The 24421-nt window shown below is 39.9% G+C and overlaps 1 protein-coding gene across 1 annotated transcript; it reads left to right on the top strand.

The window, feature by feature from the left end:
• Positions 1-6233: 6233 nt before the first annotated feature.
• Positions 6234-16036, top strand: LOC306638426 (olfactory receptor 5L1-like; the record flags this gene model as incomplete). The annotated part of the gene is made up of 4 exons (XM_079101714.1): positions 6234-6543; positions 11883-11896; positions 12927-13036; positions 15373-16036. 4 exons carry the CDS (start codon positions 6234-6236, stop codon positions 16034-16036), a joined length of 1098 nt encoding a protein of 365 aa, XP_078957840.1.
• Between the last annotated feature and the right edge of the window lie 8385 nt (positions 16037-24421).

Here is a 24421-nt window from a genome sequence, read left to right as displayed (position 1 = left end):
CTGCTGATATTCTTATTGGTTTCTCCCTGAGTGTAATCTGATTCTTTTCTCTCGCAGCCTTTAAAATTCTGTCTTTATTTCGTATGTTAGGTAGTTTCATAATAATGTGCCTTGGTGAAGTTCTGTTGTAATTTTGTATATTTGGAGTCCTATAAGCCTCTTGTACTTGGTTTTCCATTTCATTCTTCAGATTTGGGAAATTTTCTGATATTATTTCATTGAATAGATTGTTCATTCCTTTGGTTTGTTTCTCTAAGCCTTCCTCAATTCCAATAATTCTTAAATTTGGCCTCTTCATGATATCCCATAATTCTTGTAGATTCTGTTCATGATTTCTTACCATCTTTTCTCTTTGGCCAACCTTGTTTTCAAGATTAAATATTTTGTCTTCAGTATCTGAGGTTCTGTCTTCCAGGTGATCTATCCTATTTCTAATGCTTTCTATGGAGTTTTTAACTTGGTTTATTGTTTCCTTCATTTCAAGGATTTGTTTTTTTTTTTTTTTTTTTCAGTATCTCTAACTCTTTATTGAAATGCTCTTTTGCTTCCCATATTTGCTCTTTTAACTGTTGATTGGTGTGATCATTTAATGCCTGCATTTGTTCTTTCATCTCCTCTTTTGCTTCCCTGATTGTTTTAATTTATGTACATTCTGAACTCCCTTTCTGACATTTCTTCTGCTGTGCTGTCATTGGGTTTTATTGATATACTATCTAGGTTTGTTTGGGACACTTTTTTCCCTTGTTTTCTCATATTGGTCAGATGTCAGTGGGACTCTGTGATATTGCAGATTTCCTCTATTGGCTTATAGTGTCCCTGTAGATTTCCAGTGTATCACCTACCAGCCTTTTGTAGCCTGAAGTCTTGGATTAACTTGATAATGCAGTGCTTCTGAAGAACGCTGCCCTAGCCCGCTACTGGTTCCAGGGAGAGAGACCTGGAAATCTGGCTGCCCTACCCTGGTCCCAGAGGCTGCTTGGAGGTTGGAGGTCTCCACTGGCTTGGGGACTTGTAGCTGGCTCTGCATCAAAAGGCTCTCAATGGACGGTCTGCCCTGAGAAGCTAGCCTAGAAAGGCGCTTCTCCCTGGAGGGGGCTGGGCTGCTTGGGGAAGTCCCTGGCTGCCCTGTGCTGGTCTCTGATGCAACCTGTGGGTAGGCCGGAGCTGGCAGCGAGGTGGGCCAGAGCTGGCCACGTGCTGGTTCTGTGCAGAAAGGCTCTCACTTGGGGGCCTGCTCTGCAAGGGTGGAGAATCTGGCCCTGTGGGAGGAGCCCACCGCCAGAGTGCTCAGAGCTGCCTGGGGGAGACTCTATCTGCCCTGTCCTACTCTAATAAGCCACCCGAATCCAGGCCTGCCGCCCAGCTGAGCTTCACTGGGTGGGAGAGACTCACCCTGTGGTTCTATTGTAGTCCGAGTCTCTCAATGCCTCCCCTTCTTGAATCCTGGGTTCTGGAGCAACTGGACATGCCGTCACCCTCTAGTCCACCATCTTGGATTGCCCCGTGGAAAAAGCCTGCAGCTGGGGGTGGGGGCAAGGCTGACTGGAGATGTCTCTGGCTGCCCAGCCCTGGTCCCAGAAGCTGCTTGCGGTTCGGAGGTCTCCACTGGCTTGGGGACTTGTGGCTGCCTCTGCATCAAAAGGCTCTCAATGGACGGTCTGCCCCGAGAAGCTAGCCTAGAAAGGCGCTTCCCACCGGAGGGGGCTGGGCTGCTTGTGGAAGTCCTGTAATTTTTTTAATCCTGAGAAAAATTTGGTCATGTGTTCTACTCTACAAAAATACATTGTATGCTTCTGACAGGAAGACATAAATAGATAGTAGGTAAGAAGTTTTGAATTCATGAGTTATTTGACTTTCTACATCTTTAATATCTCTGGATCTTACCTTTCATTTATTATGAAATAAGTTTTGATACACTAAATTTCAGTAAATCCTTATAAATATATTTAATAAACTGTCTTAGATTTCTTAGATTAGTCAGGGATATAAAGGGTTAAAGATTTACTATGTTTTGAAACATCCATCTGGTTGTAAAAAAATTGGCAGTTTTTACAAACCAAACCTAAAGATGGGTTTCAAAGACCATTGTGTGAGTTCTAGAATCATTAAGTACAATGCTTCATCTATGTGATCTTTAGTATTTGATGAGACACAATATAAGTGTTCTTTTCTTTACTTTCCAAAAAATGTATTGTATTGACATAAAGCACACTACCTATTTGTAGATACAGTCTGGAGACAAAGGGGAAGTCTTCCTCATCATTGAAAAGCAATGCTCAAACAGAAATTATGGGACCCTCATATTTTAACACAAATCTTGTATTATACCAGATTTTTAGAAGGACTTATTTAAAAAGTGAAAACAGTATGAGGGTCAGTTAATACTTCATACATGTATAGGATTCTTTTCTTTAAGCATCTGTATTTATGAATATGTAATCATTGTGCATGTGTGTATGATTCTTAATTGTACTAAGATATGTAGAAAGTGGAGAATGGATATATGCAGATTTTTTATTTGTATGTTTTCTTATTACTGTGGTGCTTCTATTATCAATTAATTAATTGATCAAAAAATTTTCAAAAATACCTTACATTCCTGTATATCCCTATTCAATGACAAATTAAGTCTTGCTTATGATCCTATGCAGAATTTAAATAAATATAATGCTATTGTATGAATACTATCAAGTTCACTCAGAATTTTCCAGTTCTGAGAACGCATTATTTTTTATCATTATACTTCACAACTCACGAAACTACATAAGAAGGCAAGAACTGGTTCATTCACAAAACATCCATTTATTTCCAAAGAGATCAATTTTTTTTTAACCCTAGAGTTTAAAATTTGGAAACAAAGAAGCTTACCTGAGATGAGCTGTTCATTTGTAACTGAGCTTCAAGCAAATACCATTGTATTATAACAGGCAGTATTTGGGACTGGAACTCTCTGAACTTATTTCCCTCAGGCTTTGAAATTATGCAACCATGCAATTACATTTCTGGTAGTGTGTTGTCCCCTGTGAATATGTGAGCATCTTTAGTAAATTTTGAACCGAAATCTGAAGTCACTATATGGTGTATGTCAGAATGAAAACTGCAAATTAGTTTGACCTGTAGAATATAAGAATATATGCATATTTTATATTATAAAATGTAATGTGCATAATCCTTGTCCAGCTGAAGCAGAATCAATGAACCTAATAATCCCTCATTTAATTAATTCCAACTTTTCTCTGTGGTCCATCTTTTCCTTCATTTCTGCAGCACTATCCTTCACCCTCTAAATGTTTTTCATTGAAATACAATTCATATACTATACCTTTCACAGTTTAAAGTAAGCACAGCTGTGGATTTGACTGTGTTTGGAAGGCTGAGTACTCTAACACTGCACTTGAAAAACAGTTTTCATTCCCTCCATGGGAAACTCAGGGCCATTAGTTGTCACTCCTCTGGTCCCTCCCCTCAGTTCCTGGAACCTTATATTTACTTTCAGTAAATTAGGTGTGTTCACCTAATCTGATTGTCAACTACAAACAGAGCCACATAATACATGGCCTTTTTTATTGCTATTTATTTGTTTTACCATATTTTTGAAATCTATTCTTTGCATAGCGAGTAACAGAATTTCCTTCCCTTTCATAGCTAAATAATTTTTCATTTTATGTGTGTAGTACATTTTATTTGCTCATTCATCAATTTAAAGAGATCCAAGTTGTTTCTGTGTTTTGTCTGTTATAAATAGTAGTGGTGTGGACATTCTTATTCATGGAAGCTTTGAGGTTCACTTTTCACCCAGTATTGTCATATTCCCCTTCCCCATCCACATGCCGTCAATCACATTTCTATGATTGTGTGACTATTTCACATTCTCTACTTTAGTACTTGTTCTTGTTTGGATGTGCAGTGTCCCTCAAAAGCTCACATGTGAGACAATGCAAGAAGACTGAGAGGAGAAATGATTGCATTATGGAGTCTTAACCCAATCAGGGAATCATCCTCTGATGGGATTAACTGAGTGATAAATTAAGTTGCTTTAGGTGTAGCTTGAGAAGGTGCCTAGAATGTGCCTTTGAGGTATATATTTTGTACTGGGAAAGTGAAGTCTCTTTCTCTGCTTCGTGATCATTACATGAGCGGCTTCCCTCCACCATATTTTTCTGCCATGATGTTCTGCCTCACACTGCTGAATGTCAATTTGTGCAAGACTGGAAAGTCATACATAATATCATTCAAGATATTCACCTCATAGTACCTAACTCTTATACCCTATTGGCAATGATGCCAGGAAACTACAGCTAGTTCACAGTACTAGATTTGAAGGATGAATTCTTGTGTATCCCCCTGGAAAGGAAGTCCCAATTATGGTTTGCTTTTAAATGGCAGGACCCAAATACTAAAGTAACTATGCAGTATTGTTGGACTGTCCTTCCTCAGTGTTTTAAAACTCTCCCAGTTTGTTTAATAAGATTCTGGCAAAAGACTTATGAGGGTTACAGCTGTATAGAGGTATAGATATGGAAAATGAAAAAAAAATCCCCAAGATAATGAGTCCTGAGAAAAGGGAGTGGAAAAGAAGACCACACACTGACAGCCTTCATCTCCTAAGACAAATGTTTTCCAAGTGCCAGCTGCAGAAAGGGAAGATGTGTCTTCTCACCTCTGAAATAACAGTCTCTAGGAGACATTAATATTCTTCAAAGGAAATCCTCTCCAAACACTGCCTCAGACCCCCAACCTAACATTCAAATTCCTGAGTGCCCAAGGAAAAACTGATACATTCACTAGACCACACCTCAAAATAAATTATATAAACCTAGTCCCTTTCTTTCTTCAGTGACTCATTTACCACCAGGAAAGTGGTTCCACTGAGGCTACTTCATCCCTGCATCCCCTGTTTTGGTGTGAAATTTCATTTCTGAATAAACAGCAAAGATGATTCCTGAGGTTTGCGTCCTGCCCAGTCTTTTTGTGCTGGCAAAAGGAGCCTTTTTACAATATGTGGATGACCTGCTGGTAGCTAGCCCAGACTATGAACATTGTCTTTCAGATACTATTACTGTACTGAACCATTTTTCCTTATGTGGACACAAAGTGTCCACTAAAAAACCTCAGACTTACAAACAATAAATCACTTATCTGGCATTCCAAATTAGCCAAGGAACTTGAAGTTTGATGTCAGATGGAAAACTGGCTATCTTGAATCTTAGAGAATCCAGGAAACAGAGGCATTTACATGAGTTCCTAGGAATGTCTGAATTCTGCATATTTGGATCTCTAACTTTGGACTAATAGCCAAAATGACTGCAAGAGGAAAAAAAAAAAAAACACATTTATTGGGCTTTGATACCTCAGCTTGAACTGGACCAGTACAAACCCTTTTATACTGAGGAGGATGAAAAATGGGCAAGTTTTGACTCTCGGAACAAAACTTCAGGTGGAAACAAAATTCCCATGGACTCATTTTTATGCCTGAAAGACTGGTTTGGACCCAGGTAAAACAGCTACATGACAGTATACACCATAGGAGGGATGTCTTGGCAAATTTTATTAAACCCCATCTCCAGAAAACTATTCAGCAGGTGACACAAAAATGTGTCCTATGTGCCTGAAATAATACAAAGACTGAAAGGCAATCCCTTAGGAGGGGAACACAGCATGTAGGAATACAGCCTTTTGATGACCAGCAAATAGATTTTACTCAAATGCACGGTGCCACAGGAAACTTTAGATATTTGCTTGTATTGGTAGATACCTTCTCCAGTTGGTCAGAGGCCTATCCTACCACAACAGAAAAGGCCTCAGAAATAGCTAGAGTTCTCTTGAAGGAGTTGATCCCAAGATATGCGTTTCCCTCCTTTATTCAAAGTGACAGAGGACAGTCTTATTGTAAAGGTAACCCAATGGGAGAGCAAGGCATTAGATGTCCAGTGGAAACGGCATGAATCCTGGAGATCCCAATCAATAGGAGAAATGAAAAAAAATGAACCACACCTTAAAGAATACCGTGGCTAAATTATGCCAAGAATCCCACCTGCAGTGGGATCAGGCGTTGCCAATTGCTCTTCTCCAAATATGGGGGGTGCCCAGAAGTGGCCTCAGATTAAACCTCTATGAAATATTCTATGGGAGACCCTTCCTGGCACCCAAGAGAAAGAGGAGGATATGGTTATAGCAGGAGATGTAGACTAAAAGAGTATTACAACAGGTCAGACAGATATTAACCAGTGAGCATGGGTTTGCTTCTTGCAGGTCCCCTCAAGTTTGGAATCACCCCTTCATCCCTTCCAGTCCGGGGACCAGCTGCTACTCAAGACTTGGAAAGAACAGGGACCAGAGTAACAACTGGGGGAGAAATGGACAGGACCTTACAACGTGCTTCTGACAAATCACACGTCTCTGAAACTTGCTATAATATAACCTTGTGTCTAACACACCAGAGTGAAGAAGTGCCCCAGAGACTGACTGGAAGTTACCTGTCCTGCATGGGCATCACAACCATTAGAGGACTTAAAATACCTGTTCAGGAAAACCCAATGAGAGGTTTTATGTTTTTATTAATTCTCTTGTTTTCCCCTATTCCCGCTCTAGGCTGGCGGACAACATACGGTCAGAAGAGCATAGACCTTGTCTACCTTGACTCATGCAGTTAATTGCTGGATCTGTCTTCCCTGGGCCTAATCCTCTGTGGACCAAAGTGATGCCTTTGTACATCCAGTGATGAACTTTACTCCAATCACAGATGGAGACCGGATGGCAACATGGGACCTCAGAACCTGCACCACTGTACATGGGGTTCCAGTAATGCATGAGCCAGCTGAAACTGTTTCCAATGTTCGCTGTCTCACTCTTCCTCTTATTGCCACTCATACCACTTACCTGGCCCACAGGGGAGTATGAATTCCAGAGTACCTTGAAATGATATCCCCTCTTGAACAAGAACAACTACCTCTGTGTACACAAAAGGTTACCCAATTTTCTACAAAGAAAATTACAGTAGTAACTGCTTATTCCTTCCCGGATTACTCTTGGATGGAACAAATAGGAATTAAAATCAGGGATTACTTCCTCCTTGGGGACCCATTGCATTTCTTTAAAGAAACAAAGGTCTTTTGTGTCCCTGCAGGACATGTTTCTCTCTGAAGATTAATAATTATCCATGGGCTACAGAATGCCTCAGAAACTTCATAACAGTCACCCAATGTTTTCTAGGAAATTTAGTGACACCATTCTCGATTCACTCTTTTTTTTAAATTTATTTTATTTTATTTGATCTAAATAATAGTACGTGACAGTAATTCTCTTTTTAATTGAATCTGCTCATCGGAGGAGTTTGTTAAAGATCTTTACTCCAATGGCCAGGGACCTCCCCAAGGGGATCCCTGATGGCTGTGAATATTTCTTTGACTACATTTTTTTACCATGGTGGGGGCTTGTGGTGAATCATTGGGTCCTCTAAAATCTTTCTACCACTTTAATCACTCTGACCAAGGAAACAGCCCTGTCCCTTTCAAATTTACAAATGTCTCTGAACTCCTTGGCCAAAGTAGTTTTAGATAACTGGGTGACTTTAGACTATTAGCCCAACAAGGGGTAGTTTGTGCTATAGCTAACACATCCTACTCTGTTAATACTGACACCTCTTCAAAGTGGATACTGGTAGTGAAAAGATCAGGTAACAAGCAAACAAGCTGCAACAAACCCTTGACCACCACACATCCCTTTTGGATGGAATGGAAATAGGCCTAACTAACGTTCTCTGGAGTCTTCTCCAGGACACCAAGAAGGATTACGTCTATTTTACTAGGCTGCCTCCTCCTCCTTCTGACTATCCTATTCATCATTGCCTCTGTGTATGTACCTTTCCATTTACTTTTCTGTTACTGTTCCTCCTTTTGCAAATACACAACCAAAGACAGGAAAAAATAACGGCAATAAGTAAAAACCTTCCACTGTAAAGATGCCAGTCATCACCCTTTCTCTGTAGGAAGCAGCTTGGAGAGGTCTCTTGCCCATTTTTCCATAGAAATGGAAGGTAGAAATTGACAGTAGGGAAATATAGCAGTGGTCCACTCACATTTTGAATATAGTTCTTTTTGCTCTGAGGCTTATTTTTAAAAGGACATATTTTTGTTTTTGGTGGTGATGTTCTTTCTCTTCTCCCCTGTCTCCTACCTTAATAAGATTAGGGAGACACTATTATCTTTTTCTTCCCCTAGTTAATTGTCTTTTAACACACCCACCACAGGAAGGAGATATCTGCCAGAAGATCTAAGAATTGAATATCTAACATACCATCAGAGCACCTTGGTACTCCTTACCAGAGCCCTTCTGAAATGCAACCTTTAAAGAGTTCCTTTAAAATCTCCCTGTTCCTCCTGATGGGTACAATCAAAGTCTTTGGGACAAAAGTCCCCGGTGTTTCCTTTGCTAGCAAAGCAATAAATCTTCCTTTTCCCCTCTTCTCAAAACTGTGTCTTCATTATTGGATTGGCACTGGGGACAATGACCAAACTTCTGGCAACAGTATCCAGTCCTGAATTTTGATGATATAATGGCTCAACCTCTTGCCTGGAAGTTGGTACAAAGGCAGTCTACTGTCTTCTGTAAGAGAGCATGACCTTCTCAGAAAAATGTCATCCGTATAATGAAATTAGACAACATCAGTAGGAAACACACTGAGGGCAAGACTGCAGATTGAACGGAGGGGCACTCTAACACTTGGCTGCATTCTCAACTTTCCTTTATTTTGAGACAGTGTCTCTACATCACCAAGCCTGGGCTTGAGATTATGATTCTCCTGCTTGAGCTTCCCAAGTACAATTACAGGCAGTCACCAGTGCATCTGGCATTCAAAGTGAGGTCTTGAACCAATATGCAATGATATTCTCCATAATAATCGAAACAGCAGTCATGAATTCACTTAGAAGAACAAGATGTCCAGAATAGCCGAAGCAATTCTTAGTGACAAAAGTGAAGCAGGAGGCATCTAAATATCAGACCCTAAATTATAGTACAGACCTATAGTAACAAAAACAGCATGGTACTGGTATCAACACAAAGATGAAGAAAAATGGAATGAAATAAAAGATACAGAGACAAGATCAAATAAGTAGAGTTATCTCATACCAGATAAAGGTGCCATAAATATACATTGGACAAAAACACAGTCTCTTCAACAAACAGTGCTGGGAAAACTGGAAATCCTTATGTAATAGAGTGAAATTTAATTTTGTTTCACTCTCTGAACAGTTTGCACTACCTTGTACATACTTCCCACCTAGAGGGCAGGGGGTGGCTAGGACCCCACTTTGCTTCTCTCTTCAACACAACCTGTATCACTCTGATTTAAGCCAAAATTCTCCCACAGATTTTTTTCAGCCACCAACAGGTCACTGGGTGGGGCCGATTACCTATCTTTGAAACATCAGTGAGTATGAAGATTAAACATTTGTTTTGCAGCTTTCCAGACTGGTCCCTATTTTCCCCCTTTTATGCAGACTTGTTTGTTCTCCCCACTTAGATATATTTAATACCCAGGCACATGCTATGAGAGCCACTTTATCTCTGAAACAGCTATGGCTTCCCCAGTATCATACAAAAACTGCTTTATAACTACAAAAAGGAAAGAGAGAAGGGGACTAAATCATAAACAAAAGGCTGAAGAAACAGAAAGAAACCACACATTTATCAAGAGTCTAGGAAAAAGAAGGGGACAATGCCCTTTTCAAGGAACTGGGAGAGGAGGAGACCACATCATCCTCAAGGACAAAGAGAGAAAGGACCCAGACCATTCCAAATGGGCTATGTAGTAGAATGAAATTTAACCCCTATCTGTCACCCTGAACAAAACTCAACCAAAGACCCAGAAATTAGACCAGAAATGCCTACATACTAAAAGAAAATATAGGTCCAACACTCCAATACATTGACTCAGGAACTGACTTCCTTGACAAGACTCCTGAAGTGTAAGTAGTAAAATCAAAAATCAATAAATGAGATGACATCAAACAAAAAAATTTATTCACAGCAAAGGAAACAATCAAGAATGTAAAGAAAGAGTCTAAGGAATGAGTGAAAATCTTTGCCACTTGTTCCTCACATAGGGTGTTAATTTCTAGGATATACAAATAACTCAAAAGACTTAACACCAAAAAACAAATAACCAAATCAGATATAGGCAAAGGAACTAAACAGACACTTCTCAGAAGCAGAAATATATACAGTTAGCAAATATATGAAAAAATGTTCATTATCTCTAGTAATTACAGAGATGCAAATTCAAACTGCACTGAGATTTCACCTCAGTGCAGTCAGAATTGCAATTATTGAGAATACAAATAATAGTAAATATTGGCAAGCATGTGGGTAAAAGGGCACACTCATACATTGCTGTTAGGAGTGCAAATTGGTGGAACCACTCTGGAAAGCAATGTGGAGATTCCTCAAAAATCTAGAAATGAAACCATCACTTGACCTGGTTATAACACTCCTCAGTATATATCCAAAGCAGTTAAAGTCCACATACTACAAAGTTGCAGTCATATCAATATTTACAGCAGTTCAACTCACAATAGCTAAGGTGTGGAGACAACCAACGTGCCCTTCAACCGATAAATAGATTTAAAAAGTGTGACATATATACACAACAGACTATTATTCAGCCATTACAAAGAATTACTTTATGACAATTGCCAGTACATGGATGGACCTGGAGACTATCAAGCTAAGTGAAATAAGCCAATCTCCAATAAGCAAAGGTCAAATGTTTTTACTGATATGTGTGAGTTAACCCTCAACAACTAGGGGGAGAGGCAGACGAGAAATTTTGTGGATTAGACAAAGGGAAATAAAGGGATAGGAGGGGGATAGGAAAACAAAGACAGTGGAATGATTCTGACATAACTTTACTATGTACATATATGTATATACCCTGGTGAATCCCACCATTATGTACATCCACAAGAATGGGGTACTAATTAGAATAAGATATAGTCTATGCTTATATAATTATATCAGATGGATTCTATTGTCATATATAACTAAAAAAAAAGAACATTAATTTATTAATTAATTAATTTTAAAAACTGGGTGTAGTTGTCCCATCCCTTTCTGGTTCCTCCAGAAATCTCTGGTCTTCTTTGCTCTCTGGGAGAGCATCTGCCTTGTCCTTCATTTGTATCATGATTCCTTTACTGCCAAGTGGTCTAGCATTTAAGGCAATGGGCTCCCTGTAGGGAACTCAAGAAATGTGTCACCTTGCCTAAGTGCCAAGTCCATTGTGATATTAATCCATTTTTTTCAATAATTATTTTTTGCTCCTGCAAAGAAAATCTTCCACATCCCAGAGACTCACCGTTCAGGCAGGCAGACTCTTGTAGGAAGATGTTTCAGTTTTTGCAGTGTCTATCAATTCCGCTGATGATTATGGCTGGATTAGTAAGGTTTCTTTCTCTTTTCTTTTAATTTTTTTAGTTGTCAATGGACCTTTATTTTATTTAGTTATATGCGGTGCTGAGAATCTAATCTAGTGCCTCACATAGGCTAGGCAAGTGCTCTAGCTCTGAGCTACAACCCCAGCCCAAGTACGGTTTCTTGCATGGTGGTTGTTCCAGGCTAAGCTCACTGCTGTCTGAAATTTTGTCTTCCACAGCAGTCAATCACAGGTGCAATGAAAAGTTTGGTTCATAAGACAGAAAATCTTCTTAGTCCAATCTTTCCTGTTCCCAGGAATTCCATTTTGTTGTATCTCACTCAGATCAAGAGAGGTCAAGAGACAGTAGCTCTCTCTTGTTTCTTCCATTGTTTTCCCTCCTAGCCTGAAAAATCCACAAGCTAATATCTCCAATTTAGAATTTTGTTCCTCTACTTTTTCTTTACAGTTGGAGGACAGAAGGTAGGTGGAACAATGCACATTTCTCTGTAGCTACAATTCCTCTTCCATCCATTTTATTCTGGCCTCTGCAGCCAGTTTTGCATCAGTAACAAACTACAGCTGCAACAATAGTGCCTACAGCCATTCAATAGTGGCACAAATTTCAGCCCTCCCTCACCACAATGGATTAGACACATTTCTGTCAACAGTTGCTCCAAACACAGCCAATTTTCAGAGTGTCCCTGTACTCATATGGCAGTCCTCTAGGATATGGCATTTAGTCCACCCTTTCCACATACACATAAGTAGATGCTCAGAATTTCCCCTGCAGAATGTTCTTTCTCCTTCATCAGTTTCCAAAGCTCCTGGCTGACTCATCAATTATTTCAGGAAAATCAGGTGTATGCAAACCAGCCATAAAAGGTAGAAGGTGCAGAGATTGATGAAAGAGTCAGTTAAACAGAATTACACAGAGTCCAATTCATTAGGTATTTATGAATGGAGGAAGTCTTGGATGGCAGCAAGTCACTCTGCAGGACAAAAGCATTCATACACTAAAAAAGACATAGGTTGTTCAGCTACATTCCAGCCAAACAGAATGTAGCTGTAATTCCTCAAAACAGAACAAATACTATTAATAGGTTAAAAGTCAGTTAAGAAAAATCCAAGACTTCAGTTGTGGTCATGAATGTTTTCATGAATATCTTAACTTATATTTCTTATCCAATACAGTTTGAAATGCATGCCAGGGATACCTGAAGGGCAAGTTGACAGTTCCAAGCAAGATAGCTATATGCACATCAAGCTGGATACCAACAGCTGAGGCAATCACAGTGTCATCTAGGCTGAAGCTCAGCTCAATCTCCATACTTAACATTGAGCAAAGGAAAGAAGAAATTTCTGGACAGAAATACCAAATTCCCTATTAGTCCCATAATAATATCTATTCTTCCTTCTTCCCATCCTTCCTTCCTTTCCTTTTCTTTTCTTTCCTTTTTTTTTTCTTTTTCTTTTTCTCTTTTCCTATGTGGGCTCTCACTATGTTGTCCAGGCTGATCTCAAACTGCTGGGCTCAAGAGATACTCCTGATCCAAGTCTGGAACTCCAAGTCCATGCCTCCATTTTGAGCCATCAATATCCATTCTTAATCCGAATTTTAAGGTATACATACAAGCAAGAGATAGTAACTTGCTGTCAAAAAGCACAAACAAAAATTAAAAGAACCAGATTCAGATACAACATATATGTTAGAAATATATGACAATCAATCTAAAAATACTTATAATTTCTGTATGCACTAATGAAACAGGTAGGCATCATGCATGAGTATATAGGGAATTTCAAAAAATAGTCATGAAAATTATAATTAGAAATTAAACTAAAAAGAAAACCAAGAAAGAAAGCATTGAAGGAGAACAGTAGTAGTTCCAACATAACTAAGCATTATTTTAATGAAATTAAAGACAGATCAATATGGCCCATTTCAAATGAAAAAGAGGAAAAAAAGAGTAAAGACCACACCTAAGTGCAGTGTAGTAACATCAAGGAATAAGAATAACTATAATTGGTTTTCCTTCAAGGTAAAGAGGTCATGACAGAGGAAATGTATGAAGAAACTCAGCTAAGAGTTTTTCTCAAATAATTAATCAAAAACAAAACAAAATAAAAAAAAGCAAAAATCAACAAGATAAGCAGTAAGAGCTCAGAGACAAGCAGAAAGAATACACTCACAAACTCAGGAAGAAGTTTTAAATAAAAATAGGAAATATTGAAAGGAAGAATCATGACATAGACAGTAGGACTTGTCACTCATAACACTATTGATGTTTCACACTGGACAGTTTTCCATGGGGACCACTACACCATATTCTTTGAATATGAGCTGCATCCCTGACTTCTACACACTAGATGACAGCAGAAGGAAATGTAGGAACTAGAGAAAGGCAGAAACATTATTAGATAAGTTTATGACATGTGCAATGAAGACTCAAAAATTAGCCCCAATACAATATTTCAAGTTGCCCTTTTGTTTAGTCTACAGATTTTTACTCAAGGTGATAATTCACTGTACGCTGGATTTACGTAAGCTTTCTTTTGTATGTGAAAATGAAATAGGTGTTTGAATAGATAAACAAACTGTCTCCTTAGTTTTGTGTGAAAACTTTGGCAGATCAACTTTAGAAATATATTGTATAGAAATTGAAAATAAAAATATTTTTATATGAAATTGCTTTTGGATCATGTATATCTTGAAAACCCACATGTATATCCAGTGATACATAAAGACAAGTACAACAGACGCCTCGCTTGCCCTTATCAAGTGTGAAGGGCGTTCACCAGGCAGAGTTCACCGAGTGATTCCCCTGGATACCTTCCAGCATTGGACAGCCTCTAGGGAAAATGCAGTTCCTACGCTGGTGCTGGTCCTGTGCTTCCCCCATATTCAGCCATGAAGTGTAAAACCAGAAACCAGAAGAGCAAAACTTGTACCTCATGATTTAGAGTAGTTTTAGACACATTATGATCCCAAAGTGTGATTTTTAATTAGAATTTCTTATTAGTAAGTTCATTATGACAGTGGAAGGAATTTTGGTGTGATTTAAAGCACCTGACCTGCTGGAAAGTAAAGGACTTTAATAATATAATAAGAAAGTGAATGATTATAAGAAATACACATGTTACTTCAGAATGGAAGCATAAACTCTGACTCACATATTTGATATGTGGTTGTAGAATTCCAAAAAAGGATCATGACGTCTGAAAGGAGGCATGTTTGGGTTTAAACAGTTATTTCTTGAATTAGAGTAACTTGATGAAATACTCAGCTAATTCCACAGAGATTAATTATACGTCCTGTCTTACTGCGCATGCCCTTTGTGCCATTTGTATTTTGTTAAACCATAGACATTCATAACAGATTTACTTCAGGGACCCATTTCCCAGGAGTTTAAAGTGTAGTATAAATCTCTAACCATATACTATTCACCTACCATCCTTAGGACCTAGGAGGAAATGCTGGTACTTCAGGTGTGTTAGCTGAAACTAGATTCTGGATATTTGAAAAGGAAATTAAAATATTTTCTGAGGAAAAAAAAAATTATTTTGAAATATGTTGAACTCATCTTTCATAAAAATAGAATGTTTATGAGAACTACTTCCTGTGCGCTTAATATACAAAATGTGTTTGTCTTTTAGTTTTAGAGGAAGCTGATGGGAATGATTTTCTGTGTAACATCAAGCATTGAAATATATGAAAGATAGCATAGTAAATGGTAGACTTTGTCATATCCCTTTCTCTGTCTCTCCTTTTAATACACCTAAACCTTTACTAAGAATAATAGTTCTTCTAAACAAAAGGATGACGTATCTTTTATTATTTTCTGGATTAAGACTTCAGATGCATATTGCCTAGTTACTTTCCAAATACGTTTATAAAATAATTCATCTTTATGAGTCATTAGCAATATTGAACATTAATTAATAAAAATACTCCTCAGCCACTTGTCCTTCGTAGACTTTTGCTACTCCACCACAATTGTACCAAAGATGTTAGCCAACATCTTCAGCAAGGACAAAGCCATCTCTTTCCTAGGGTGCTTGGTGCAGTTCTACTTCTTTTGTACATGTGTGGTCACTGAGGTCTTCCTCTTGGCAGTTATGGCTTATGACCGCTTCTTGGCCATCTGCAACCCTCTCCTCTATATGGTGACCATGTCCCAGAAGCTCCGCGTGGAGTTGATTTCCAGTTGCTACCTCTGTGGAATGGTGTGTTCTCTGATCCACCTGTGTTTAGTTCTTGAAATCTCATCCTACAAATCGAATGTGATTGATCATTTCTTTTGTGATCTACCACCTATCTTTTCTCTTGCTTGCTCTGATGTATCAATCAATGAACTCATGGCATTCATTGTGCCCACTGTGAATGAGGTCATTACCATCATGATCATCCTCACCTCCTACCTGTTCATCCTCATCACCATCCTGAAGATGCGCTCTGCAGAGGGGAGGCACAAAGCTTTTTCCACCTGTGCCTCCCATCTCACAGCCATCATAGTCTTCCATGGAACCATCCTGTTCACTTATTGCCAGCCCAGTCTAGGCCATGGTTGGGATGCTGACAAATGGCCACAGTGTTCGAAACATAGACCTTTGTTACTGTAGTGAATTGGGAAGAGCATTTGACAAGAGGTTCAAGACCTGTGACCATGTTCTGACACCTGATGAATGACTTTGCGCAAGATGCTTAAACTCAACCTAAGTTCTCTCACATATAATCTGCAAATAAGCGCTAGCTTCAGACTGCTATTTTGAACTTAAATACTACAATAATAATAATAATAATAATAACAACAATGACAATAATAATGCCTTCAAATATCTGACCCAAAAACTGCACTCTAATTGATGATTCTTTATAAGAAATATTTAAGGTTCAGGGTCATTTGTTAACTATTTAAAAGATTTCCATCCCTGGAATACAGAGCTACTCATTTTTTCTTTCCTGAAAATATTTATATATTAAAATAAAATTCACAAAGATTGTGTATCTTTAAGGTGTACAACTTGATAGTATAATATACATACAGAGTATAAAGTAACCACCATAATGGAGATTACTTTACACATAATTCATACATCATTAACTCACATAATTGTGATTTTTTTAAATTTTCCTTTTTTCTTTTCTTTTTCTCTTCTTTCTGTTCTATGGTGAAAACAGTTTGTGCCCATTAAGCAAATTTCAAGTATGCAATGTAATACTATTTACTATATGACTCTTATACATAAATAATCACTGACTGAAAGAATGAGTTAGGTTCTGGTTATGATGAGAATTTAGCATTCAATTCATTTTCAAATATTTGAACTAGGATGAGATTTTATATATCCCTTGTGAGACCTTGCACGTAAAGATTAATAAAAGAGAAACTTTTTACCTTTTCTTCTCTAAAAAGGACAGTGTTTCTCTGCCTTGACACTACTGACATTTTGAACCAGACCATTCTGTGCTGTGGGAATTGATCCTATGCTTTATAGGATGTCTAGCTGAATCCCTGACCCCTTCTCATCAGATGCCAGGGCACAGCAGCACACACACTTGTGACAAGCAAGGAAATCTCCGCAGACACTGCCACATCTCTCCTACAGCACAAGTGCCCTTGCACCAGTGGAGGGCCACTGGTCTAGAGAGCATCGAAATGTGTTCCTGAAAGCTCAGTCCATGTCCCCAGTGCCAATTCAGGTCCATTTAATAAGGAGGACATGGTTTAGAGAAAAAGGAAAAAGGTGTTCTATTGATTTGCTAGAAAAGGAGAAAATAGGGGGACTCCGGTCCCAGAGGCTGTGATTCTGCCCATCAGGAGGAACAGGGGGTTTAAAGGATCTCTTCTAGGTTGCATTCCAGGTGTGCTCTGGTGCGGGTCCCAGGGCGACCTGAGCCTGATAAGTGTATGTGTAAGCCTGATAAGTCAATGTGTAAGACATTGACTTCTTAGATCCCCTGGCAGACATCATCTTCCTGTGGTGCTTGTGTTCAAGGACCATTAGCTGGGGGAAGAAAGATAACACTGTGTGCCTAATCTTGTTAGGGCAGGAGAGAGGGGAGAAGAGAGAGAGAGGAAAACAAACAAAAAAAACACTTCCTTTTAAAAAGCAGCAATGAGGTATATTCAAAAAGTGAAGTGGCAACCATTACAAGTGGAAGAATTCCACAGTCTCTTCAGAGGAACCCTCAACATTGAATTCCCTATGTTTTAGAAGCCTTGCAGCTATCCAGCCACCATCATTTTAGCCGTTAGAATTTAGATATTATAATTTGTAGATTTTTCTCCTAAATCTACAATGCTAGTATCAGAGATCTTTGATTTTAGTGAAACTGGAGTTTTCACGTGAGACTAGATTCCCATTTCACCAATTTCCCTCTGGGTTCTTGTCTTGCAAACTTTGAAGAATAAAATCCACAGGTAGGTTAGGGAAGAGTAAATGAAGCAGGATTTATTTAAGAAAGAAGAGATAGAACTCTGGCCATGTGAGAAGAGGCCTGATAGCAGAAAAACCCCTTTTGCTGTGCCAGTTTATGAGTTTTTGTGTGGTTCTGGGCAGACCATGGAGAAAATGTATGTTAAACAGGCCTTGAAAAGTATTAGGGCTATCACCTTCTTTTCCTTCCAGGTTCATCCTACCTCTGTTTTCTACCTCTGAGGTAAAGGAGTTGGCTGGAGGTGTTTCTACACGTGAGTCTCAAGGTCTTTCATGTAACAATGTCCACTTTATGCTTCAAATGCAGCCCTTGCTGCTCTGCCTCTGCAACTTATTTTTAAATGGACATGTTTCTTTCTCTTCCTCTCTCCCTGCTCCTCCCTAATCTCTGCCCCTTCCTAATCCCAGGGGGAAACAGAATCACTTTTCTTCCCCATCCTAGGCAGAATTATCTGTCCCTGAGCACACACCCACCATAGGAAACGATTTATCCAGATTTTGGAGATGGTACCAGAAGACCTCAGAAATGACTATCTCCCAAGTTAACAAGTGAATTACAACTCCCAAGAGAGAACATGTGGAATGTACCCTTTGAGTCACCTCTTTAAAAGCCACCTGTCCCTGCTGATGGACAGAATCACAGCCTTTAGGACAGGAGTCCTCTGTGTTTCTTCTTTGCTAGCAAAGCACTAACTTCTTTTTCCTTTTTCTCAAAACCATGTCCTCATTATTGGATTGGCACTGGGGACAAGGACCAAGTTTTCAGCAATATTTACATTTGAAGTAGGCCTTGATGGGGTTCACTGAAAGCAAGGAATGACCCAAAGGGGAGTAGATCTCTACAGAAGGGATGAAGGATGCCTTTTATTAATCAGCAGAATGAAGCAATCAAGTATCAGAGGGGCACATTTTCAGGAGAGAAAGGGGAGATTGATAACAACTGGGGTGGGTCTGATTTTTATACGGTTAAAGTAAGAAGTGAATCATGGCAAAAAATGCCTCAGTTGGGTAGTCATAGGGAACTAGTTGTGCAAGTTCAAATCTCAAATCAGGAGGAAAAGTTGAAATAGTTCAAAACCCAATGTTGCTAGGAAAAGGTGAATGTCCAGAACCAGAGTCCATCGTTTGCCTTCTCCCACCCCAGTCTCCCCACCCAGTCCCATTGTCTTCCTTTCTCCTTGGGGATTGTTTTTCCCCTTTTTCTTGGGGGTTGCTATTTTTCATAGCCTTCACTCATTAATACATCTGCTGCTTAGCTCACAGGCATGGTAGAAAGAGGCACTGTATCAGAACTACCTGATCATTTTGCCATGAATTCTGTTTTACCTTCATTCATTAGGACTTCAGGCAAACCTCATTTAAATGTGAATAATAATCAGTCTCCATATCCTATGAAGGTATGTGTTAGCACATAAAGACCAGGACAGTCACAAACCTCATGAATCATCTCAGCTGTTTTTTCAGGAACTATGTTTCACACCAAAACAGGGGGTGTGGGGATGAAATGGCACCAGTGGACCCACTTTCCTGATGGAAAACTGAACAAATAAAGGGACTGGATTAATATAAGTTCTTTTGAGGGGTGGTCTAGTGAGCATACCAGTTTTCTTGGGCACTCCAGAATTTAAACATTTTGGGTTGGGAATCTGTCTGGGGAGGATTTACTTTGAAGGAGATGAATGCCCCCTAGAGACTGTTACTTTAGGGGTGATAAAACACCCCCTCCCTTTCTGGAGCCAGCACCTGGAAAACATTTTTCTTGGGAGATGAAGGCTGTCACTACACGGCTGCCTTTTCACTCCCTTTTCTCAGGTCACATTGTCTTGGGGACTTTTTCATTTTCCATATTACTGAAGCCAGAACTGGGGACAGGCAGTTCGTGTAGAAATAGGGGATCTGGTCAAATTGAGGAAATGAAGGCCATGAAAACCATCTGCCTCTGGAAGTTGGAGACTGCATCTGGGAGAATGGAATATCAAAGATCTGCAGAGCCCATTGATTATGAAATTTACCTGCCCTTGTCAGGAACTACAGACAAGGAGCTGCTAATTAATGCTCCCTGGGCCCTTGCCTGACCGAATCACTTTGGTCCGCCCCCTGCCCCATCCCCTTATCACTTTTCACATCTCAGCTGCAAAAACAGGCCTAGTCACATAGGCAGGAAGGAGAGATAAGGCCGGAGAGAACTGGAAGATGTAGGGTGGCTCACTTCTTGGGACTTTAGAGCATCAGCCATGGCCCCCTTCTCCCTCCTGGGAGAAGTCTGTATTATTACTACTTTTAAATAAAACCTGCTTAATATGTTTGCCTTGGCATGCTTCTCTAGTGTTCAAACTTCAACATTAGAGGGAGCAGAACTCATCACCGGTCAAAGGTGATATCATTACTTGCCATGGCATTTCTTGGGTGTTCATTATTTGGAAGATTCCCAACAATGTCTTAGCGGTATTGACTCAGACTGCTAAAATTTGCATACTGCCTTGTTAGGTAGTAGGTAGCAGTGAGCAGTAAATGCTTGATAAAGTCATAAATTGTTCTTAAAATTGCTTTAGGGTCCTTCTCTAAACTCTTAAGAAGTCAAATGGTGGTAGTTAACTTGTAGAAAATTAACAGAAGTAAGGGAGCTAGATGGAAATCACACCAAGAGAACAGGGTTAATGGGACTTACTATTAACAGGTCCACTGAGGTTGGTCTGAACTTAGGAGTTATGGCTATAAGTGTCTCCAATTGTCTGGGAAGGAAGATTCCTTTACTAGTGCAGGTGCACAAATGTAACTTCTGACTAGTTGTTGACCCCATGGCCCACATTAATTTAGGATTGCCTTCTAGATGAAGCCCACCTAAATAGGATGGCCACCATAACAGTTCTGGAGAGGACCAATTAAGGTCAAATTCTCTCCTGACCAACATGAAGGAGGAGTTGAATACCTGATTGGCAAAGAATACAGAAGGTGGTCCCCAGCTCTGCTGGTAAATAACAAACAGTAACAAATTTGGAGATATCATTATCTCCTTTGTCACTATCTGCTTGGAGATGGCCCACTCTCTTGCCTACTTAAGCCTCACTTTGCTTTTACTTCCCTTTCACTTATAAGAAAGTTCTCTTGCAGGACTTCTGGTGTCTGACTTTAAATTTTTTTTTATGGGAACACAAGAACCGAGGTTTGAATTTTCAACTTTGCTTTCCTATGAAAACCTGGGTTTTTTTGCTTCATTTTTTTGCCTTTTCTTTAAAATTTCTACTCATATTCAGAGATTTTGGAATGGAACATTCAAAACAATGAAGTTTCTTCTGTTTTCCTTCAAATCTGGCTTGAATTTAAACTTCTTATCTACCAACTTGACTTTGAATAGAGCAGTGAGCACTATTGTTACTGAAAGCTCAGCCCTTGTCCCTGATGCCAATTTAATAACAAGCAGTTTTAAGAAAAAGGAAAAAGAACTTATTATTTTGCTAGCAAAGTGAAGCACAAGGGACTACTGGCCCAGAGACTGTGATTCTACTCATTAGGGAGAAGAGAATTTTTAAAGAAGTGACCCATTCTCGGTGTTCCCTTTGTGGGGTTATGATTCACTTGTTAATTTTGGAGACAGCCATTCCTTAGATTTTCTGGTGCCAACCCTGAGGTCTGAATTACTTGGTTCCTCTGATGGGTATGTGCTCAGAGATATATAATTCAGCCTAGGATGGGAAAAAGGTAATATTGTTCCCCACCCTACCCCCAGGTTAGGGAGAGGGAGTGGGAGAAGAGGATAAGAAAACACCCTGTTCATTTTAAAATAATGTCAGTGGCAGAGCAGCGAGGACTACATTTAAAGCATGAGATGGACCAAAGTTACACTATGGCCCAGACCCTTTCTTTCCTGGGCAGAATCTTGTACTGCCAAATACCAAAGATGGATATAAGCTGTCTTTTCTGCCAGTAAAAGTTAATAATCAGTTTGTGGATGTGAAAAGAATGACCATATACAATGGATATGGAAAATGAAAAAAATCCCCAAGATAATATGGCCTGAGAAAAGGGAGTGAAAATTTAGCCACACTGACAGCCTTCATCTCCCAAGACAAATGTTTTCCAGATGCTGGCTGCAGAAAGGGAGGAGGTGTTTTATCACCTCTAAAGTAACAGTCTCTAAAAGGCATTCATCTTCAAAGTAAATCCTCCCCAGACACTGCCCACAGATTCCTGACCCAAAAAGTTCTAAAAATTCTAGAGTGTCCAAGAAAACTGGTATGCTCAGTAGACCACCCTTCAAAATAATTTGTATTAACCCAGTCCCTTTCTTTGTTCAGTGGTTCATTTTCTACCAGGAAAGTGAATCCACTGGTGCCTTTCACCCTGCATCCCCCATTATGGTTTGGATGTGAGGTGTCCCCCAAAAGCTCACATGCGAGATAATGCAGGAGGGTTCAGAGAAGAAATGATTGGATTGTAAAAGTCTTAACCCAATCAGTTAATTAATCCATGATGGGATTCACTGAAGTTGAGGAGGTGGGAATTGGGGCGTGACTACGGGGTATACATTTTGTATCTGGAGAGTGGAGTCTCTCTCTGCTTCCTGTTCATTGTGACATAAACTCCGTCCCTCCACCACCCTCTCCTGCCATGATATTCTGCCTTACCTTGAGCCCCAAAGAATGGACCCAGCTTCCTATGGACTAAGACCTCTGTAACTGTGAGCCCTCCAATAAACTTTTCCTCCTCTATAATTGTGCTGGTCAGATCCTTTTAGTCACAGCAGTGAAACAGCTCGCTAGAACACATATTTCGATATGAAACTTAATTCCTTAATAAACAGCTGAGATGATTTGTGAGGTTTGTGTTTGCCCTGGTCTTTTTGTGCTAACGGTTTGTTCACTGACCTGGAATCAAGAGCAAGGTAATATCCCCACAACCCCTTCCCTTCCCCTCCAAATAAACAACTGATGAGGCCTGGAGAGTGACTGTGACCTGCCAGCACCTCTAAGGTCCTCTGAAGGTTGGGAGGACTTCCAGCCACTGCTCACAGGAACTATGGTTGAATCTCCAAACTGACCACATTTCCCTTTCCTGTTGAAATCAGGCCTCTCCTGCCTTTTGCTTTCTAATCTATGCAGAAGACCTTTGATGCAAGATGCAGATGGAGGGCCCAAGACACCAGTGCTATATGAAGATCTCAGGTCTGAAATCTAACTCTGACAGCCCTTAGGGGTACCAGATATCATTCACTGTGTGGGAGAGGTTTGGTGCCTGAGACAGGAGGAAGTCTCAAAAGCAACTGAAGGCATCTGTCTGGGGCAACTCCTAGTGTTGCAGGAAGGCTTTGAGTCTGAAATCTGAAACCAACAGCCCTCAGGGGTACCAGATATCAACCACCTACTAAATTTTGCAGCTTTGTGCCATGTGAACAGTAAAGGGATTTGTAACAAACTTGTTGTTGGCATTACAGGAGGCCTACTTCTCTCCCTCCCCAATCCTCTCTTCCCTTGGGCACTCAGTAAATTTCATGAATCAGGGACCTACTAGCCATTTTGCTTCTGCATCCACCACTGGCCTTCTCATCTCTTCAGAGAGGTAAGACTCCATTTATTAATCAGGACCATGTCCCTTATTCATTTCCTATCTTCTGGACAGAGGCTCTGCCCTTAGGCTAACCAGGACCCTGTTCCTTACCACTGGGATTGAGGAAAAGACTTTTTTCAGTCACTCATGGGGAAGTCCAGTCCAAGACTGGCACATACAGAGGCATAGAGTTCAGGGGACACTTTGCTCTTCATTGTCACCTCCTCTGTCAAAACTCTCCAAAGATGGGAACTACCCATTAGGTTCTCAGAGACACCCTCATGGGCTGTCTCCACCAATTTTAAAACCCTTTCTTCCCATACTGATCTCGAAATTAAATGCCTCATTGGACTCAGTACTCACATCTGACCACAGTACAGATTTGATAGCCAGCACACATGGCCCAAATAGGGAACACTCAATAAAGAGAATTTACAAGCTTTAGAAAAATATTTAACCCCAAATGGCAGGTATTTGGAACTCCTGTATTTCCAGGCCTTTTTCCTTCTCCACTTAAACCTCTCCCTATATCAACCTTGTACTACTTTGGAGTTACCAGGTACAAATTGACAATCCCTTTCATCCTTCACAGTTCTGGAGATGGTGGATGAACCCTCCCCTTACAGATTCTGGGTCCCTATAGCCTTCCCTAAGGCCTCCATCTCCCCGTTGGGTTTCCCACCCCAAAGCCCCATCACTTCCCCATCAGATCCTTCTCAAAGTCCTACAACTCCTCCATTAGACTCTTCTTCACAAACTCCACACTCTCCCTTCCCTTTGTCATCCCTTTCCTGTATGTGGTCAAGATTACTACCAGCAGGGCTTTTGTTCCCTTTCTGGGAAATAACAGGGGATGAAGGATCTGTCAGAGTTCATATCCCTTTCTCCATGACAGATATATCCCAAATAGAAGACAAATTAGGTTCCTTTTCTGAAAATCCTGCCAAGTATAGGAAGGAATTTACCCATCTGACTCAGGTCTATCATCTCACTTGGGCAGACATATATTATATATTAACTTCC

This window comes from Sciurus vulgaris (assembly GCF_902686455.1).
Source record: "Sciurus vulgaris genome assembly, chromosome: 11".
Taxonomy (NCBI): Eukaryota; Metazoa; Chordata; class Mammalia; order Rodentia; family Sciuridae; genus Sciurus; species Sciurus vulgaris.
This window is presented reverse-complemented; position numbering and strand designations above follow the sequence as displayed.